This window comes from Taudactylus pleione, unplaced genomic scaffold (genome assembly GCF_031769625.1).
Source record: "Taudactylus pleione unplaced genomic scaffold, aTauple2 ptg000019l, whole genome shotgun sequence".
NCBI classification, from domain to species: domain Eukaryota; kingdom Metazoa; phylum Chordata; class Amphibia; order Anura; family Myobatrachidae; genus Taudactylus; species Taudactylus pleione.
The window spans coordinates 3,111,876-3,131,378 of record NW_028284421.1 but is presented as its reverse complement, the minus strand read 5'-3'; the positions used below and the strand labels follow the sequence as shown (position 1 = coordinate 3,131,378).

Sequence of the window (19,503 nt, the reverse complement as noted above, 5' to 3'; positions counted from 1 at the left end):
GACAGGTAAAACTGATGAAGGAAATGAGGCAGGTACATGGGGAGGAAGTTAAAACTACTGAGGCTGTCAAAGAGAGGGGATAATGGGATAAGACAGGTGAAATGAATGAGGGAGGTAAAGAGGGGTGAGAGGAATAGAGGAGAGGAGTCAGGTAAGGGAATGAGCTATGAAAAGAGGGAGGAGTTAAAAATATGGAGGCTGGTGTAGAGGCAAGAGGAAAGGAATATAGGGGCCCATTTATCAAAGTGAATTTGAGGTAAATTTCCCGAAAACAAATGTTTTCGGGGGTTTACCTCAAATACTTAGTATCCCCCGGATGTATGAAGGAGGGACCGCAGCAGCTATCTCCGATACCTGCTACGATCCCTCCATTGCCGCCGGCAGCCGCATCCCCCATAGGTTTCTATGGGGGATGCGATGCTGCAAAATGAATCCGCATTCCCGATATTGGCCCCAGCAGCTAACGCTATCTAAAGTTAGCGTTAGCCGCTGTAGTCTATGTGGACTCACCGCATATCAGCCGGCGGAGGGATCTGCCAGAAGCCATGTGCAGTCCACGGGACTGCGCAGAAGCCCCGACCGCCCTCCGGAGACATTGCAGGGACGGGCTCTTTCGGAGCCCGTCTCCCTGCATGTCCCGTATAATACATCCAGCAGATAGGATCGCATTGCAAAATGCGATCATTAATAAATGGGCCCCATAGTCAGATAATAAGAGTGTTGAGGGGAAATGAGATGGGTAACAAGAATGGGGAGTTAAAATATTTTGGTTAGTGGAAAGCGGGGAGTAAAGGAAGTTAGGCAGGAAGAGAGCAAAGGCACCCCTCCTAAATTAAGCTTTTTGGGTCTTTTTAGGATTGATTGGCAACCGAGATGATTGTTTTAGGCTTGTTTTTCATTTCAGAGTTGGCAACCCTGAGAGGAACTCATCTGGCTCATCCACTGTAAAGAGCACAACATGCAGGATACATGTATATCTGCATTCATAGACGGACACCGAACTAAGTTACCATTAATTCAGGAAAACATTAACAAAAATGTAATTATCTTCTGAAATAATATGTCCGCTGTACATAAGCGTGTAAAGTTTGCTGTTTCCAGGTATAGGAGGGCTTATGCAGCCTGTGGGACTATAAGGCTCAGCAGGCACTGACATCACTTGCTACAAGGTGATAAATCCCCACTCTCAGGCTATTCTATATCTCCCCGGCTGGGGCACAGTGAGCAGTAATAACACAGGAAGCGTGTGGGCCTCTGCGCGTCTACACAGGATGTTGTCTGTTGTCCGTGGCAACCACAGCCGGCGTACCCGCTCCCCTGCCCGGTAACCGGCGGTACGATGCCGATCGCAGTGACGGACCACACGTGGCAGCAGACGGAGGCAGAGGTTTATGTTTCAGTCCCGCTAAAGGGCAGGAAAGCCGGACAGAGCAATGTGCTGTGCACGGAGCAATACATCAAGGTACTTGGCCAGAGCGGCCCCGCCTGTAGCTGTACACTGTAGCTATAATATAGCAACCTCTGGATATTATTACAAGGCACAGCTGCAAATGTGTCTAACCAAGTATTGCTTAAAATTATTATAAATTAGTGTTTTTTATAGTTTAGCTGAGATTTGTGCAGATCATCTATTCTCAAATGAAACTAGTAAAAAAAAAAAAACAATGCTATAACCGGTTTTGGTGGGGGTGATACATTTATTTAAAGTCCATAGGGCCTAATTCAGAGTTGTACGCTGATTGCATTGCTGCTGTGTCTTTGGACGCAGCAGCGATGTGAAAATTTGGTAATGCCGCAGGAGGCGTCTGAAGAAAAAATACGCCTCCTGTTGGTATCGCAGATCTAAAGGTGCATATCCACTACCTGACTATGGAAAGACAGTACGATTACGACATCGTACAGTCGTTCCTGATCCCTGTAGTCAGTGCAGGCATCCTACCTCATACCTGAACATGGTCAATCTGTCGTTATCAGCAGATTGACCGGCATGTTCAGGCGATGATTGATGTCGGAAACGACCAGCGGTAGTGCGCATCGCTTGTCGTTTCCAACATTATAGTGCACGATTAATAAGCGATTACGATGTCGTAATCGTTCAATCGCTCATTAAAATTGCCTAATGAATATGCGGCTTAAGTGCTGCATACAAGGACGCAGGATTGGATCATTGTGACCATCGGCCATCTGATTAAGCCTAAGCTTACTCAGACTGGTCACCTGATGTCTTCTGTCAGGGCTGGGAAATCTACGTTGCAAGACGCAGACCCTGGCCTCAGCACTCCTACAAACAAAGTTTTGTGAAACTGACCTTGTGGCCTCCCCTTCCCCTCTATCAAACAGCGGTGGCACTGTGTGCGATGATGCAGGACCCATTCTCAGGGGAGCCGAGTGGGGGTGGGAGCGGGTACAGATTACCCGCGCCTGGGCTTCCAGTCTCCTATGCCTATGGGGGGGAGCGATCACACTGATCGCGCCCCCCCCTAGCTTTAAGCAGGGCTGAGGGGGCTCAGAGCGCCCCCCTCCCCAGCGCGCGGCGCTGCAAAGTTTTACTTTTTTTCCTTCGGGAAGGGGGCGTGGTCACACCTCCCGCGATTAGGCCACGACCCCTGTTACCTGGGCCCGCCGCGGCTCTTGGGCCTGCCCATTCTTCACATGCGATATCTGCTGCTGTCCCTCCATTTCAGATAGCACCCGCAGCCCTCAGGTTTCTATGGGGGCTGCTGTGCTGCCGGATTTACCAAGCTCCGTAATGCATCTTCAGATAGCGTCAGCCTGTAGTAGCCAGTATTTTGGAGCATGCGCAATGATGGAGCTGAAGGGGCAAAGCAGGAAGTAATGTGATCGTGGACGATGGCATATGCGCAGTGATGGAGCTGAAGGGGCAAAGCAGGAAGTAATGTGACCGTGGACGATGGCATATGTGCAGTAGCAGAGCTGAGGGGGCAAAGCAGGAAGTAATGTGATCGTGGACGATGGCATATGTGCAGTAGCAGAGCTGAGGGGGCAAAGCAGGAAGTAATGTGATCGTGGACGATGGCATATGTGCAGTAGCAGAGCTGAGGGGGCAAAGCAGGAAGTAATGTGATCGTGGACGATGGCATATGCGCAGTGATGGAGCTGAAGGGGCAAAGCAGGAAGTAATGTGATCGTGGACGATGGCATATGTGCAGTAGCAGAGCTGAGGGGGCAAAGCAGGAAGTAATGTGATCGTGGACGATGGCATATGTGCAGTAGCAGAGCTGAGGGGGCAAAGCAGGAAGTAATGTGATCGTGGACGATGGCATATGCGCAGTGATGGAGCTGAAGGGGCAAAGCAGGAAGTAATGTGATCGTGGACGATGGCATATGTGCAGTAGCAGAGCTGAGGGGGCAAAGCAGGAAGTAATGTGATCGCATTGCCATCTCATCACCTCTCACTGATCACTAGGACTGTCCTCAGCAGCGACTTAGAAATGGCGCATCTTCGCAAATTGCGGTGATAAGGAATCCTTACTATTGGGGGAAACAGCAATTTATAAATATGCCCCTAAATCTCAGAAGTAAGTTAAATGAAGACATTTAATAAAATAAAATAACATATCAGCAGGCCTCTTATATTAGCATTACAGGTTATAACAAATAAATATAACAGCGCAGAATCAGTTGCCTACTTTCCTGTAATGTCTGGGATACTCCTGATTATCCGGCGTGTGTCCTGGACCAGTCTCTCTGAATCAGTGCCTCGCTCGACCCAGGGGTCCGGGTGCCTGGCATGATGATGTGATTCACTCTGAATCATGTTATTGTGGCCCCACCCCTTCTGTACATTTCATGGGAGTCACATATAATGGGGAGAGGTCACAATAGCGCATTCACTGTGCCATGCCCCATCCATTCACCACCCATTGGGCTGTACCACTCCCCCACACCGACCACTGTGGTGCTCCTGGAGGTGCAGCTGAACAATCAGCATATATGAGCATGTTGGAGCATGGGGCTGCAAGTGACATCTCGGAAGGCCGCATGCAGCACCAGGGCCACCTGTTGTCCATCACTGCTGTAAACGAACACTGACGCAGATGTAAGACCCAAAAATCAGCATTTATTATTAGTAGTATGTTAGACTTGCATGCATATGGGGTAGATGGTAGGAATTGTCACTGAGCATTCGCAGTTAATTTAATTGATAACTTTTGCCACGGTGATAAGGATAGTTGAAAGTTATATCAAGAGGCAGCCACTTTTATCAGCCCTGTCCTGGCGTGTTCAATTTGGCACTTTTATCTTGCTGCAATAAGCTGCTATAAAAAAATGTCTATCATTGCTATGATATATCCCTTCCTATATAAGCTGTTATTTTAGTGGCACACTAAGGGACCTATATATGATCACTTAGGGGCCCATGAGCAGAGCCGTAACTAGGCTTTTTGGTGCCCTGTGCCAGAAAGAGCATTGGCACCCCCCCACCCCTACTCTTCAAATAGGGACATAAGATGCGCACTAAAAAAAGGGGCGTGACCTCATGGGAAAGGGGATTGGCATATCTAATATGACCCGTACGATGATAAAGGAGTACCAACCCCCTTGTGCCACTGTTATCCTGGTGTCACTGCTAAATACAGTGTGAATCCAATGGCTTCAGTGATGCACAATAATTATGCAGTGTAACGCATCAGCTCTAGATGAACACTGGTGAAGCTGCACCTGCAGCAGAATTTGTCCATCAGAACAGCCATGCACAAGCCTGTAGTTCGCACTGTAGATCACCGGCTGATGGTATAGAAAGAGTGCTACTTATAGTGTATATGCAGCAAATATCAGCGGCAGGGAGATCTATGTATGTACCCTGTGCCGGCAGCTAAACTCATCAGCAGAAATTGTGGGGCAGATAGATGTGTAAGGTGTCTGACTGCCATGTGCTAGCTTTGAGTCTTGGGTATGACAGTATTTTCAAATGTGTGTGTAAAGTAAGAGGATGTAATTGAAAGTGCTCGGGGAGGTGGCCAGATGGAGGGGGAGTTGTCCAGGGAGGAGATAGGGGCGTCCAGGAGACGCAGGGAATAAAAGTACAAGTGAGAATGATTATAAACAGAAAATTGACGGGCCCGAACTGCACCCCCTGTTCCGCATTGCCCTGTGCCATAGCACATGCCACACCACCCTAATTACAGCCCTGCCCATGAGTGTGGAATCATTAGTTTTTGTTTGTTATACATAACGGGCTTTTTCTTTATTAGGGTCCTGATGTGGCCGCTCTGTATTCAGTAAACTCTGAAAGCTGGAAGTGTTCACTCATGTGAACTAATACTGGGTACACACTGGCCGACATATCGGCTGTTCAATTGAATGGCCGATATATAGTGTGTGCAGACAATATATCTGTGAACGATGTTGTTCACGGACATATCGCATCGGCTGTGCAGCATGGCTGATGGCAGATATATCTGCACATCATCCTGTCTGTATGGGTGGTGAGACAACCGCGCGACCCTCAGCCAGATGGCAGTGAAGGTTGTTTAGTATGTATGAACAACCATTATCAGTCGATTTGCAGATATATCTTTAAGGTGTGTACCCAGCTTTACACTGCCGGGTAAATTTCTGCAGCTACTAATTAGCAGCAGAATCAGCAGTGGTAGTAACCGGGGACCACTGATTTTCAGATTCGGTATTTTATTATCAACTGCCGGGACAGCAGCTTTGATAAGAATGTAGCCAAACAAAGAGTAAAATGTAAAGTGATGGCGTAATCTATCATATTACTACTGGGTTCGCACTTGGCTTACCTACACGCGTTTGTGGCAATGCTGTGCATGTTTAGGATACCAGGGAGGGAGCTGATGAAAAATAGGCAAAGGAAAAGTATCCTATAGGCCATAATGGCTAAAACCTTGTGAAGATGGCATTTCCCATCAGGGGCCAAGCTCTGTACAATGCTTGGAGAAGATAGCAGGTCCCATTTTCTGATATTTTCTGCATTCAGCTGTTGCTAAAGACGAGTAATACTACGGTCATGCAGACACTGTTATTTCTGTTTGATTTTTCAAGGGTGAAATAGTAATGAATTGGGACTGACTTTTATTCTTGGTCATGCAGATGGTGAAAAATCCACTTTAAATATTATCCTTGTTAATTCCTAATTTATGCATCATGTTAATAGGACTGTCACTAGATGACAGTAAATTCATGCAACATGCAGAACAAAAAAACATTCTGTTCAGTTTGACACTATCTAGCACAGAGCACAAAACTTTCTTTAGATTATTTTCCTTTAAACATTTGGCAGCTGCATAAATGATTAATGAATTTCAGTGAACAGTATAGAAATGTATTTCCTAAATGTTGAAGGAAAATAAAATGATGAATGTTGCATTGTAGGATGTAATTAAATGGAAACTTGTTCTTTTGTCATGGTAATGCTATTTTTTGAAAATGAATTGCTTACTATAAATAGATAAACATGTTTTTCCAATCAAAAATTCCTCCAAATGGAAACCAGATGGTAACATGTAAATGATGGTATATTGTATGGTCACTCTGGGGTTGATACAGCGTTAGGAGTAAGCCAAAAAAAAAAAGCAAGTAACTTTGGGCCAGATTCAGGCAATGTCTATGCTGAATGCAGAGGAGTGGCATTTTGTACTGTGCATGCACCAAAGCTGCAACACGCATGTGCAGCAGGTAGTTAGCGTTTAGGGGAGGTAACAGGGGTGACTAGAAAAATGCAGGCATGTTAGGACCGTTTTCTTGGCATGCCTTAAGCTAGCTACACACTGAGACGATGTCCGCACGATATGTCGTTCCGATATCGCCCAGTGTGTACGGCTAATATGCGCGCTCCCGCGGTTGCATGCGGTAATCTTCCGGTCGGCCGTGCTGCATATCCAACTGGACGGTATCGCATGCGGCTCGATTGCAGGTTCATTACATCGTTCTAATGGACATATCGTACTGGTACACATCGCTCAGTGTGTACCCAGCTTTAGTCAGCCTGTAGGAATTCGTTCCCATCTGGAGAGGTCCAGGTGTCTAATGCTGGCCATACACTAGTACGACCAGCATAAGATCAGATTCATCTTACGATTTCCCTTGAACTCCCTGGCACTCCCGGCCACACAATTTTGTGCTTTTTTCACACACAATTTACATGCGATCTGTCTTTTGATGACGCGTCACTATAAGACGGATCGTGATAGGGTTGATGTGCATCACCCAAAATTATGCGATAGATTGGCCCTAAATTTAAATTTAAATAGAGGGCTGGGCTTCACTGGGGGTATAAAAAATGCCAGCCTTTTCAGCTCTGTGCACTCCTGTTTGCTGGTTACGCTGAGGTACCTGGCTACAGGACGCTCCTTTGAGGACCTAAAGTTTGGGACCCGCATCTCTGCTCAAGCTTTGGGACGCATCATCCCGGAAACCTGCAAGGCTATAGTGAAGGTGCCGCAGTTCCGTTATTGTAAGGTAAGATAAGATAACACACACCACACTTTTTTTTTTTTTTTTTTATTGTCAAACCAGAGAAATTTTTATTTAAACTTTCTATAGTTTGTTATAGTTATATGAAATATTAAATGTAAAAAAAACCCTTTTAATTTTGTTTTTTTTTGTGCAGTTTCTGCAGCCAACATGACCTATAAAATTTTTAAAACATAAATACTTATGTATTTATAGGTGGGTGGGTGATGAGGTTGGGAGGAGGTGGGTGGGGGCTGAGTTGTTTGGAAAGAGGAGGTGTTTGGGGAAGCAGGAAGGTAGGTGGTGCTGGGTGGGGGATGAGGTTGGTAGGAGGTGGTGGGTGGGAGCTGAGTTTGGAATATGGAGGTGGGTGGGGTATCAGGAGGGTAGTGTGGGTAGTTTCTAGTTGGTGGATGGTATGTTTGGGATGAATAGTAGGTGGGTATTAAGTGTAGGGGGGGGGTGGAACTACTGGCGGGGTAATAATGGTAGTGTCCGATGTCAGTAGACATTGCCTTGCTTTAAATATGAGGTCAGACGTCAGTCTTTAAAATTGTATTCTTTGGTCCTAGACCATTCCTCGCATCGCTGCACTGACATAGGCTGCAAAGTTGTCATTCATCCGGTGGTTTCAATAAGGCCTCTCTGGCCTGGCGAAGAAGTGGGTCTTCTTCATTTTCTTTTTTTGTTTTTCCACTTTTTGTTTTTTTTTTAAATTGGTGGCGTGGGGTTTTTAGTCGCAACACTATCTTCTCCACTGTGTAGGTCCGGGTTGCTGGGGATATCTGAAGTCTGTAAATAGATGAAAAATGTAATATTTTTTAATTTAGTTTTAATTTTATTTCACTGTTCCCTACAAGCACGGAAGAGTGGATAGCCATTGGGGATGAGTTTGAGAGCCGTTGGCAGTTCCTGAACTGTGGAGGAGCTATCGATGGCAAGCATATTAGGATTAACCCACCTGCCAACACTGGGTCCTACTACTATAACTATAAGGGGTACTTCATTTGTTGTTCTGATGGCTGTGGTTAACGCAAACTACGAGTACCTATTTGTAGATGTGGGGCATCAGACGGTGGCTCCTTTCAGAAGACTGCATTCTACAAGAGGCTCACCACTAACACCCTTCATTTGCCGTCCAGAGAGTCTACGAAACATGGGCTGAATTTTGTTTCATGGCTGACGAGGCTTTCGCCCTTCATGAAAATGTAATGAAGCCATTCCCTCAGAGGGCCTTGACTCATGAAAAGCGGGTGTTTAATTTCCTCCTATCTTGTGCAAGGCGTATTGTGGAGAACGCCTTTGGGATCTTGAACAACCGATTCCGGATTTTGCATACCCCTATAAATATAAAGGTCGAGAAGATTGACTGGGTGGTCACGACTTGCTGTATCCTGCACAGCTTCCTGCGCAAGAAAGCCACCCAGCAACGGTTATTGGGCACACCTGCAGTTGAAGACCCCGAAAATCCGGAAGAGGTTGCTCCGTTCCCCTCAGTGGCGCCACCCGCGGTTAGGGAAACCGGGACTTCTCTGGCCAAAAAGGTCAGAGAGGAATATATGGCCTATTTTAATGGGGACGGTGCAGTGCCGTGGCAGGAGGATTTGATCTGAAAATGTTGGAACTTACCGCTGATGTCTCTGCAGATTCCAGGAAATCCTCTTGCAGGCTTCACTCCTCTGACTCAGCCATCACCTGTACAGAAGATCTCACGGGATCCTGCTGCACCAGGAACATCATCAGGGCATAATACCATAGCTTGGGTTTGAATATGCTACCGAAAGTTTTGAATCCTCCACCTTCTTGTGCTGTTTGACTAAGGTTGTACACAGATTCTGTATCTTATTGCGCACCCACACTAGGGACGATGCATCTTCGTGATATGGCATACTATACTCTGACAACTCCTTTAAGGCCTGGTTACGCTTCTGTCTGTTGCTGTACAGTTTGGACTTGAGACGCCAAAGCACTCATTGTGCCTGTATAGCTCGATAAAGCCAGTTATGAATTCTGGTTCACGATCCAGAGACATTCCTATGTGGGAAAAAAACATAAGTAAAAAGGACATATTCATTTGATGGTTTTTAATATGCCCACCACCAAAAGTGGGGGTGGCCATTGACCTGTATAAATGGGGCCCCCAAGTGGACATATTCTGTCCAACCCCAACAGTGGGTATGACCATTGAACTATGTAAGTGGGGCCCCCAAAATGCTGTATTAAACACTTTTGTTGGAATTGTTGTTTTGTTATTAATAATGTTGGAGTGTAATTTCTTTGAGATGCATATAATTGTTTATGGGGTGGGGGATAAATCCAATTCATTATCACAATGTGCTTTCCATGATTACATTGATAAAACATGACCGGAGGAGGGTGGGGTGGCTGATGGGCATTGGTTCAAAAACATAGGTGGACGGTGGTCAATGGGCATTGCTGGGCAAACGGGTGGGCATTGCTGGGTAAACAATATGTAGACGGTGGGCATTGTTGGGGAATAGGTGGTCAATGGGCATTGCTTGGCAAACGGGTGGGCATTGCTGGGTAAACAGAGTTGGTCAGTGTGTGCAGGGCTCAAACCAATGCCCACTATGCATATGCTAAACATTGGTGGCCAGTGGCCTTTGTATGGGAAACAAGTGGCCTGCAAATATTATACAATACCTGCACAATCGTGTCTGCTGTTCACGATGCTGATCCTCTCCGCTCGGGCGCTGTCTGCAGTTGGCGTAAACAGGAACTTGTCACTCAAGTGACGGGGCACGGACGTTCGGATGCACGATGCATGGCATGCTGCAAAACATGGCACGATCAGCATACGATTACGATGGATAATATGTGCTGCACATTTGATCATACGATCCAATTTAAGAGCTGCGGGAGCGCGCATCGGATCGTATCCGAATTAAAGAATGCACGATTTCTACAGGATTGATCATACAACGCGTCAAAAATCGTGGAATCGGGCAGAAATCGCGTAGGTGTATGGCCAGCATTAGATGAGACAAACATTTTGAGACTGCATAGGCTTGTTCAGAGGTTCGATGTGTTCACTTTTGTACATAAGCAGCAGATGTGAGACGCAGGCAGTCTCTGTACATAAGACGACGCAGTCTCTGTGCATAAGACGGCGCATTTTTGCAAGTCTACTACATAGTTGATCGCAGCAGCGAAGGACATTGCATGCATCTCTGAATCAGACAAAACATGTAGCAGTGCAAGGGGTACAAATACATTTCTCATCTTCACATGCAGGGTAAATACTGGCTGCTTTTGCATGTAGACCACAAATGCTGGTCAGATTTATTTTTACATTGCAATTTAGATTTGAATTTTGTGCAAAGTTATTTGTTTGGATTGCTCCCAACTCTGAATCAGCATCTACAGTATGTTCTCAGGTCATCCTGCTATTGGGGCTGTGGTGTCTGCACAATATAACAAGCGGGAGAAAGTTTTGTTTTCCGTCTCTAGGTAACTGCATCTTGAGATTAAGTTACCCTGTCCCCTTCACTGAGGGCTCTGCGAAGTAGGGATGGCCAATCGGCAGTCCTGTATCCATTTTTCAGATCTATACGTGATCTCTGTGTCTGTATTTAATTCGGAGAAAATTGATATTTCCCAAGATTTATATAATTATTCACATGTGCGGTTAGGTGGTCCAGTAAAAGCATACATGTGCATTTAAAAAAAATAATAATAATAATAATTAAAGCTGACGCATGTGCAGTAGAGAGGGAGATGCCAGGGACCAGCTAATTATACAGCTGCATCCACATTGTGATTTTGGGATTGATGCTATCAATACATCATGGGTTTGATTTGCACGCGAATGCTCATTTTCATGGAGTTAAGCGATTTTCTGCTACTCCATGTGCACGAAAGACACTTAAAAGTCTTATAGGGGTATTCAATATGGGAGCGAAAACATCGTTTTTGCGTTAATATTACACCTATGACGTCATTATTGCAGGTTTTACTTTTACACCGTATTCAATTTCAAAGACTTATCGCAGGTTCGAAAAGTCTTTGATAAAAAACGGGGATAACTTTTCACCATTGAATAGGTGTCGAAAAAAAGTGCAGAATTGGGGTTTAGGGGTGCAGGCTTAAAAAAAATAGCCTGCACCCTTGGGAATGACATTTAAAAAGGAACTGTGTCAAAAAAAGTAAAAAAAAAAATAGGGACACCCCAAAAAATTAATTTTAAAATTGGGGTGACAAAAAAAAAAAAGGGAAAAAATGATTTCAAAATAGGGAAATAGGTTCAGGGCTATTCTGCAAGTATGCGGCAGGTGTTTTCTAGAATAGATTTATAGCTGCAGGTGCACAATTGCAGAATTTTTAAAAACTTACTTTAGGGACTTAATATGCTAGTACCCATTTTCATGTACCCCAAATTTGATGGGACCACTTAAAAAAACGAAAAAAATAACCTAAGTGCTCTTCTGCATCACTTCTTCAATGTCGGGAAAAAACACCTGCTGCGGCTATTTAAATCCCCGACTTTCATTTAAAGGCTAAAACGGGGGTACCCATAGTGATCCCCCATGTTTTTACAACTTTAGGGGGTCCCACAATTTTTTTTAAGGAAAAATTCGTAACTTTACGCAAATCCAACTTCGCAGACTCCCGTTTTCGTTAATTTCATATTGAATATGGGGATAAGCGGGCGCGCGCCCGTTACTTTAACGCAGGTAAAAACTCAGATATGAAACGTAAACTTCGACCGCAAAGTTTACGTTTCATATTGAATACCCCTCTTAGGGTGCATGCATTAGTCTGTGTATACACAGAAGCACAAAATCAGAAATGTGCTGGGCGGTGACTGGGAGGTGGCTATTCAGATGCAAGGAGATGGTATGTCTTATGGGAATGTAATGGGCACTTTGCTGAAGTGGTTACGAACTCGGAGGCCCGGTCGCTCACATTGGAGGCCATTCTCTCAAAGAAAATCTGCACTTACCAGAGGGCTGGTGTAAGTTTCCATGGTGCAACCGAAGAAGGTGTTTTAAAGTGGTAACAAATGGGCGTCTCGGTCTCTGCACATTCAGACACACGCTTGTACACCAAGGGAAGGGCTGATACTAGCATTGGCATATAGTCACAGCCACGACTACGGCAAAAGATGCTAACATAACCTCATCGTGTGAATCAGTGTCTGCCTCCAGAATTTATTAAATAAAATAATAATTAAATTGCGATGTATTAGACCTGAGAATCTTTCTAAAAGATCGGAGATCGATGCCCATCTCCACTGCAAAGCCGGAGAAACTTCAAAAAACCTCTCTGGGTCATGTCCAACTATGTACGCGCATATTGCTCTAACTCCTTGCAACACAGTAACTTGCCACCAAAAAAGTTCCTTATACCACTTTCAGACAGGAAAAAGCCAAAGTCCTGGCTTTTACCCGCCATTTGCGTGCCAGGTTGTTTTGCCAGTCCCTGCCTGTACCCCCCTTCAGATAGAAGAGCAAATTAATGGTTCAAACATTTCAACCCAGTAATTTACTGATTTACACGGGTATTTCTTCTATCTGAAAGGGTCAACCCGGGTCGAACTTTCCGGGTCTCCAACCCTTGTAAATTCCTGGGTCGACCTGGGTTTAGCCTTTCAGACAGAAAAAGGACCAGTGTTGATCAGCAAATTACCTGGTTGAAATGTTTTTCTGTCTGAAAGGGGTATTATTGGCACGATATATGGTGATATGAAATGTTGCTTTGTGTGGGGACATCCCGAGAATTAATAAATAGATCCCTTAATCTCTCTTTATTTCACCACCATCATTTTTCATAGATCATCTTCTACATTTCTTTCACCGTATAGTTGTTTACTGAAAATCATATGCTTAAATCTGCTGAATCTTTGTTGAATAATGCTTCCTAGATTCAGTAGGGACTAATCTACGAAGATCTAAGAGCCAAGGGGGCAGATTAAAGTAGATGTGAGCTGCGGTTGGCGGCATTATTCGACGCATTATGGTAGGCAGATTCTAATTACACCTCCATAGGCTGTGAGTAGTATCTGTCTTCTGCAACTAACATGCGGTAGCTGTCGGGACCCATTCCAGTGGCTTCTGTTTTGTTTTTTTATTAAAAATATATTGCTGGGGTAGCTGGTCCCACAATACTGCCCAAATCGGTAAGAGTGAACCTACTGCTTTGGAAAACCACCATTTGCAGATCTGTGCATATACAGAATGGAAGTTGCTCAAATCAATTTATAAGCACATCAAAGGTGCATGAAATAGAGGGTCAAAACTAGTCAAAAAATAAAATAAACTGATTCTGCCAGCACACTGCAAATAGGCCAGCAAAAGTGATGCAGAGATCTCCGTTACATACAGTCAGGTGCATAAATATTGGGACATTGACAGAATTTTCATACTTTGGCCTCTATTCACCACCACAATGGCTTTGAAATGAAACAAACAAGCTGTGCTTTAACTGCAGACTTTCAGATTTAATTTGAGGGTAATTATATCCAAATCAGGTGAACGGTGTAGGAATTACAACAGGTTCTCTATGTGCCTCCCACTTTTTAAGGGGCCAAAAGTAATGGGACAAACTAAACAATCCTAAATCTAACTTCACTTTCTAATACTTTGTTGCAAATCCTTTGCAGGCAATTACAGCCTGAAGTCTGGAATGCATAGACATCACCAGATGCTGGGTTTCATCCCTGGTGATGCTCTGTCAGGCCTCTACTGCAAATGTCTTCAGTTCCTGCTTGTTCTTGGGGCATTTTCCCTTCAGTTTTGTCTTCAAGTGAAATGCATGCTCATCGGATTCAGGTCAGGGGATTGACTTGACCATTGCATAACATTCCACTTTTTAGCCTTAAAAAACTCTTTGGTTGCTTTTGCAGTATGCGTCGGGTCACTGTCCATCTGCACTGTGAGCGCCGTCCAATGAGTTCTGAAGCATTTGACTGAATATGAGCATATAGTATTGCCCGAAACACTTCAGAATTCATTCTGCTGCTTTTGTCAGCAGTCACATCATCAATAAATACAAGGGAACCAGTTCCATTGGCAGCCATACATGCCTACGCCATGACACTACCACCACCATGCTTCACTGATGAGGTGGTATGTTTTGGATCATGAGCAGTTCCTTTCCTTCTCCATACTCTTCTCTTCCCATTACTCTGGTACAAGTTGCTCTTTGTCTCATCTGTCCATAGGATGTTGTTCCAGAACTGTAATGGCTTTTTTAGATGTTGTTTGCTAAACTCTAATCTGGTCTTCCTGTTTTTGAGGCTCACCAATGGTTTATATCTTGTGGTGAACCCTCTATATTCACTCTTGTGAAATCTTCTCTTGATTATTGACTTTGACATATATACACCTACCTCCTGGTGAGTGTTCTTGATTTGGCCAACTGTTGTGAAGGGGTTTTTCTTCACCAGTGAAATAATTCTTCTGTCATCCACCACAGTTGTTTTCCGTGGTCTTCCGGGTCTTTTGGTGTTGCTGAGCTCTCCGGTGCGTTCTTTCTTTTTAAGAATGTTCCAAACAGTTGATTTCGCCACACCTAATGTTTTTGCTATCTCTCTGATGGGTTTGTTTTGATTTTTCAGCCTAAGGATGGCTTGCTTCACTGATAGTGACAGCTCTTTGGATCTCATATTGAGAGTCGACAGCAGCTGATTCCAAATGCAAATGTCACACCTAGAATCAACTCCAGACCTTTTACCTGCTTAATTGATAATGCAATAACGAGGGAATAGCCCACACCTGTCCATGAAATAGCTTTTGAGTTGATAGTCCCATTACTTTTGGCCCCTTAAAAAGTGGGAGGCACATATAGAAACCGTTCTAATTCCTACACCGTTCACCTGATTTGGATGTAATTACCCTCAAATTAAATCTGAAAGACTGCAGTTAAAGAACATCTTGTTTGTTTCATTTCAAAGCCATTGTGGTGGTGAATAGAGGCCAAAATATGAAAATTCTGTCAATGTTCCAATATTTATGCACCTGACTGTACATTAGCAAATATATGGTAAGCCACCAGCCACGGTAAGGCGTCTCTGTTCTGGTGGTCCCTACGCTACTTGATAATAGCACCATCATTAGGTCATATATTCATGTATTTCTAAATTGAGAGTTAACTTACCTGGAGACACCCCAAGAGCCTCCAAAATGGTACTGCAAGGATCAACATACCCTCCAGCCACAGATCTGTGAATACGTAATCTGGTTTTCACTGGCAGTAGGGCTTTTGTCCTTTGATGATCTGGGCCCATTGTGATACAAATCTGTATTTTGGTAATGTACAGCCAAATTTCCCAATCGCCAAATCTATTAAAGGCAATTTAATAACCACTTTTGCAGACCTGGACAAGAACATTTTTTACTAAAGATTTGCAAACTCAATGACATCACAGAGAGCGTATCTATGTTGGTGTCGGCCCCAATGTGCCCTGGCTTCCCATATAATAATAATCTTAAATCTGCACCTGGTGATGTCACCTAGTTTACCCTCCAGGAACCCTATTCTTCGATTAACAATGGAATTAGGGGTTGTGGATCCCTGGAGACTTTCATATAATGGAAAGGACTTACACATTTCATCCGGGAGTTCACCACTCCTTTTCACGATCGATTAGATTTTATTGGCTGATCATTTAGTCCCTCATGTTTTGTCTAGTAATATCTCTGACATTTAATATCTGATCATGCAGTGGTTTCGATGTCCATCCGCCCCCCTCACTCAGGAAATAGGGCTACATTTTCTCATGCTCACTTACAAAGTCCTCACCCAATCTTCTCCCATATACATCTCTGATCTCATCTCCCTTCACTCTCCTCTCCGCTCTCTTCGTTCAACTAATGCACGCCGCCTTTCATGCCAACTGATTACTTCCTCCCACTCACGCCTCCAAGATTTTGCACGCACTGCTCCTCACCTCTGGAACTCTCTCCGACTCCCCATCAGACTCTCCACCTCTTTGCAATCTTTCAAACGGGCTCTCAAGACCCACTACTTCATGAAAGCCTTCTATCTATTATTCTATCTCCCTGCTACATGTTCCTTCCTCCCCATCTACCCAATCTGTGTCAAACCTGTTTGTCTTCTTCTCCCTTTTTAGAATGTATACTCTTACGAGCAGGGCCCTTTACCCTCTTGTGCTTCTCCCTACTTTAGTTTCATCTACTTCTTACTCACCACTTGGGCACCTAACACTTGGTTGCTTATTCTCTGTTGCTTATCTGGGTGTTATGGACGCTAATGTAGCAATATATATTATCCATGTCCTGTATTGTATTGTATTGTTCTGTAAGTCGCTTGTCAACAATTTGTTTATGTACTTTATAAGGCGCTGCGGAAACTTGTGGCGCCATATAAATAAATAATGATTGATGATGATAATAATACATTTTGGCGTTTTCCGGCCTATTTGTCTCGGTCTGACCATTTTCAACAATTTCTCCGGACCAAGTGAATGAAATATGTTGATAAAATATTGCGCACTGGGATAATCCTGTACTGTTTTGGGAAGCTTCCAAGGCGATCATGCGTGGAGAGATTATTGCCTATATGGCCAGACAACGTAAATCCCACCAGGAGAAATAGAATTCCCTTAACAGGGCTGTTTCTTCCAGTTACCTTGAATATGTGGCTCAACCTTGTGCTGATTTACTAGAAAAATATCAGCAAACTCGTCAACTCTTAGAAAGCTATTTACTATCACAAGCCAAATTAAGCCTGGATATTGGCAGAAACAAATTCTTTAGATGGGGAAATCGTACAGATCCACTCCTGACAAATATGTTCAAGCCGGTGAGGCGCAAAAAACATATTCTTGCTATGAGCAGTAACAGCCCTGACTCCCTTTTGACAAATTCATCTGACATTTTAATAAAAATTTCAATCATATTTCACTGACATATATAAGGCTCAGCTGTGTAGCCCTGATTTGGTCTCTGCTCTACTGGACGAGGCAAGACTTCCAGAACTTTCTCTTCCACAGTGTGAATTGTTGGAGGCTTACATTATGGATGAGGAGATTTTTCGAGCTATCTTAAAGATGCCTCTTCATAAATCTCCTGGCCCTGATGGCCTTTCAATAGAATACTATAAAATACTCCAGGCTGAGATGACACCCCCCCCCCCCCTCCTTGAACTTTACCATTTGATTCACAGACAGCGTCACGTGTACCCGTCATTTAATGCGACTTATACCACTCTAATCCCGAAACCGAGGAAAGACCCCTTGTTATCATTTTATCGTCCAACTACGCTTCTTAATGTGGATTTTAACATATTGGCGAAGATTATGGCAACCACTCTATGAAGGGTATATGGTCCACAGTTGCAGCAGTGACGGCTAACTTCCCCTTCGACTAACTCAAATTTGCTTCTCAGCCTGGATGCTCAAAAGGCTTTTGGCACTACCCGCCAGGAGTCCTGTCTCGTCGTAGTTTTGGTGCAGATTTCAGAGCCTTGGTTACCTTCTTTTCTACTTATCCTGTTACCTTAACGGGTTATGTGGAGAAACGGTTGAAATGTTTAGTGGAACAAGACAGGACTGTCCCTCCGCTTCTTTTTAACTTCGTACTAGACCCTATGCTGCGTGTTATTCACCAATGGATAGCTGTTGAAGGGATTCGGATTGGAAATTGGACCATTTAGATCTCTGCATTCGCCGATGGTATTTTATTGTATCTCTCTAATCCCAAAGACTCTTTAGGCCCTCTTACGCATAAAATTAAGCCATTTGGTTTAACCTCAGGTTTTTGAGCAAATTTTGAAAAGTCAGCTGCCCTACTACTTAAAAAAAGGCTGCACACGACCCTCGTGGGCCCATGATATGGACCTGCGCTCGGCCAAGCATTCAATATCTTACTTGGGTATCCAACTTCTAAAAGATATCTCTTACCTTTTTATACACTTAATATCTCTGCAGCTATTTGTCGCCTCAGAACTGAACTGCAGGGTTGGAAGCTCTATCCCCTCCAAACTATTCCTTTGTTGTTATCTAATGAGGACATTTAAGAAATTTATAGGCTTTTTAGCACTTTCATTTGGCAAACTAAAAAACTCAGAATCAGCTTGATTAAATTACAACAGCGAGAGGCCCATAGTGGAATGAATTTCCCCATTGTGGTGTGGTATAACCAGGTAGTTCTTCTCCGATATCTTAGAGATTGGATTCAACATTCCACATGTTTATACGGACACAACTTTAGAACAGGGATTCTTGGTGGACATTAATCTTGTTGCATTTTTACATTTACATGATGCAGAACTTGACCCTGTAATTCTTAATGATCCCATACTCCTATCCACCAGAAAGTAATGGTTAATATTACCTAAAAAAAGGTTTAATGTGAATCCCCTATTCCAAAATCTGGATTTCCAGAGTGGTGTGGTGGCTTACCCTATCACCCTGTGGTGCTCGGAGGGGATTCAAAGTGTTGGTCATCTTCTAGACAGATCCACTGGCAGGCTGCTTTCCTTTGCACAGGCTAGTTCTCTGTACAGAGTTCTCACTTCACACGACCTGGCATTTTTACAGGCTCAACATTATGCTAGTTTCATTGCTGTCTGTTAACACCGGTGGACCTGTCCAGTCCTCTGGACCAATTTCTGCAGCAGCTGCTCCCTGTTATGAATCCCAAAGTCCGCTCTGTGTGAACCTCCTAGAACACAGGCCAGCGAGGTCTTCCGCCACTAACAGCCACCCTTTGTTCCCTAAGAGCTATAAATGATCACTGGTACTTAAGTGGCCATCTGGTCTTAATACTCGGAGTAGTAGCATTTGACACGAATGTACAATGGTGAGAGGAACAGCAGGAGTAGGTACAGTCAGTGTTTCAGTTTGGGAGCCGATGATGCGGCTTATGAGCCGATGAAGCGACTTGGGAGTCGATGATGCGGCTGAGAGCTGGGAGCAGAAGTTGTGTGCAAGTGATGCGGCATTGAGAGCCGATGATGCTGCAAGAGCCAGAAGCAGGAATTGTGTACTAGTGGTGTGGCTTTGAGAGATGATGGTGCTGCAGAAGCCGGTAGCAGAAGTGAGTTGATGGTGTGGCTTTGATAGCAGATAAGGCTAAGGTG

General features: G+C 44.2%; 1 protein-coding gene across 3 annotated transcripts in view; it reads left to right on the top strand.

Annotated features, from left to right (window-relative positions):
* The first annotated feature begins 1,150 nt into the window (after positions 1–1,150).
* Positions 1,151–19,503, top strand: part of DNAAF4 (dynein axonemal assembly factor 4) — a 58,294-nt gene continuing 39,941 nt past the window's right edge. The window contains exon 1 of one of the 3 annotated variants that reach the window (XM_088444946.1): positions 1,151–1,462. In XM_088444946.1, the coding sequence (XP_088301072.1) occupies positions 1,340–1,462 (123 nt within the window). In that variant the 5' untranslated portion in view covers positions 1,151–1,339. The remainder of the gene's footprint in view (positions 1,463–19,503) is intronic. The other 2 variants (XM_088444955.1, XM_088444964.1) reach the window with 2 other exon arrangements.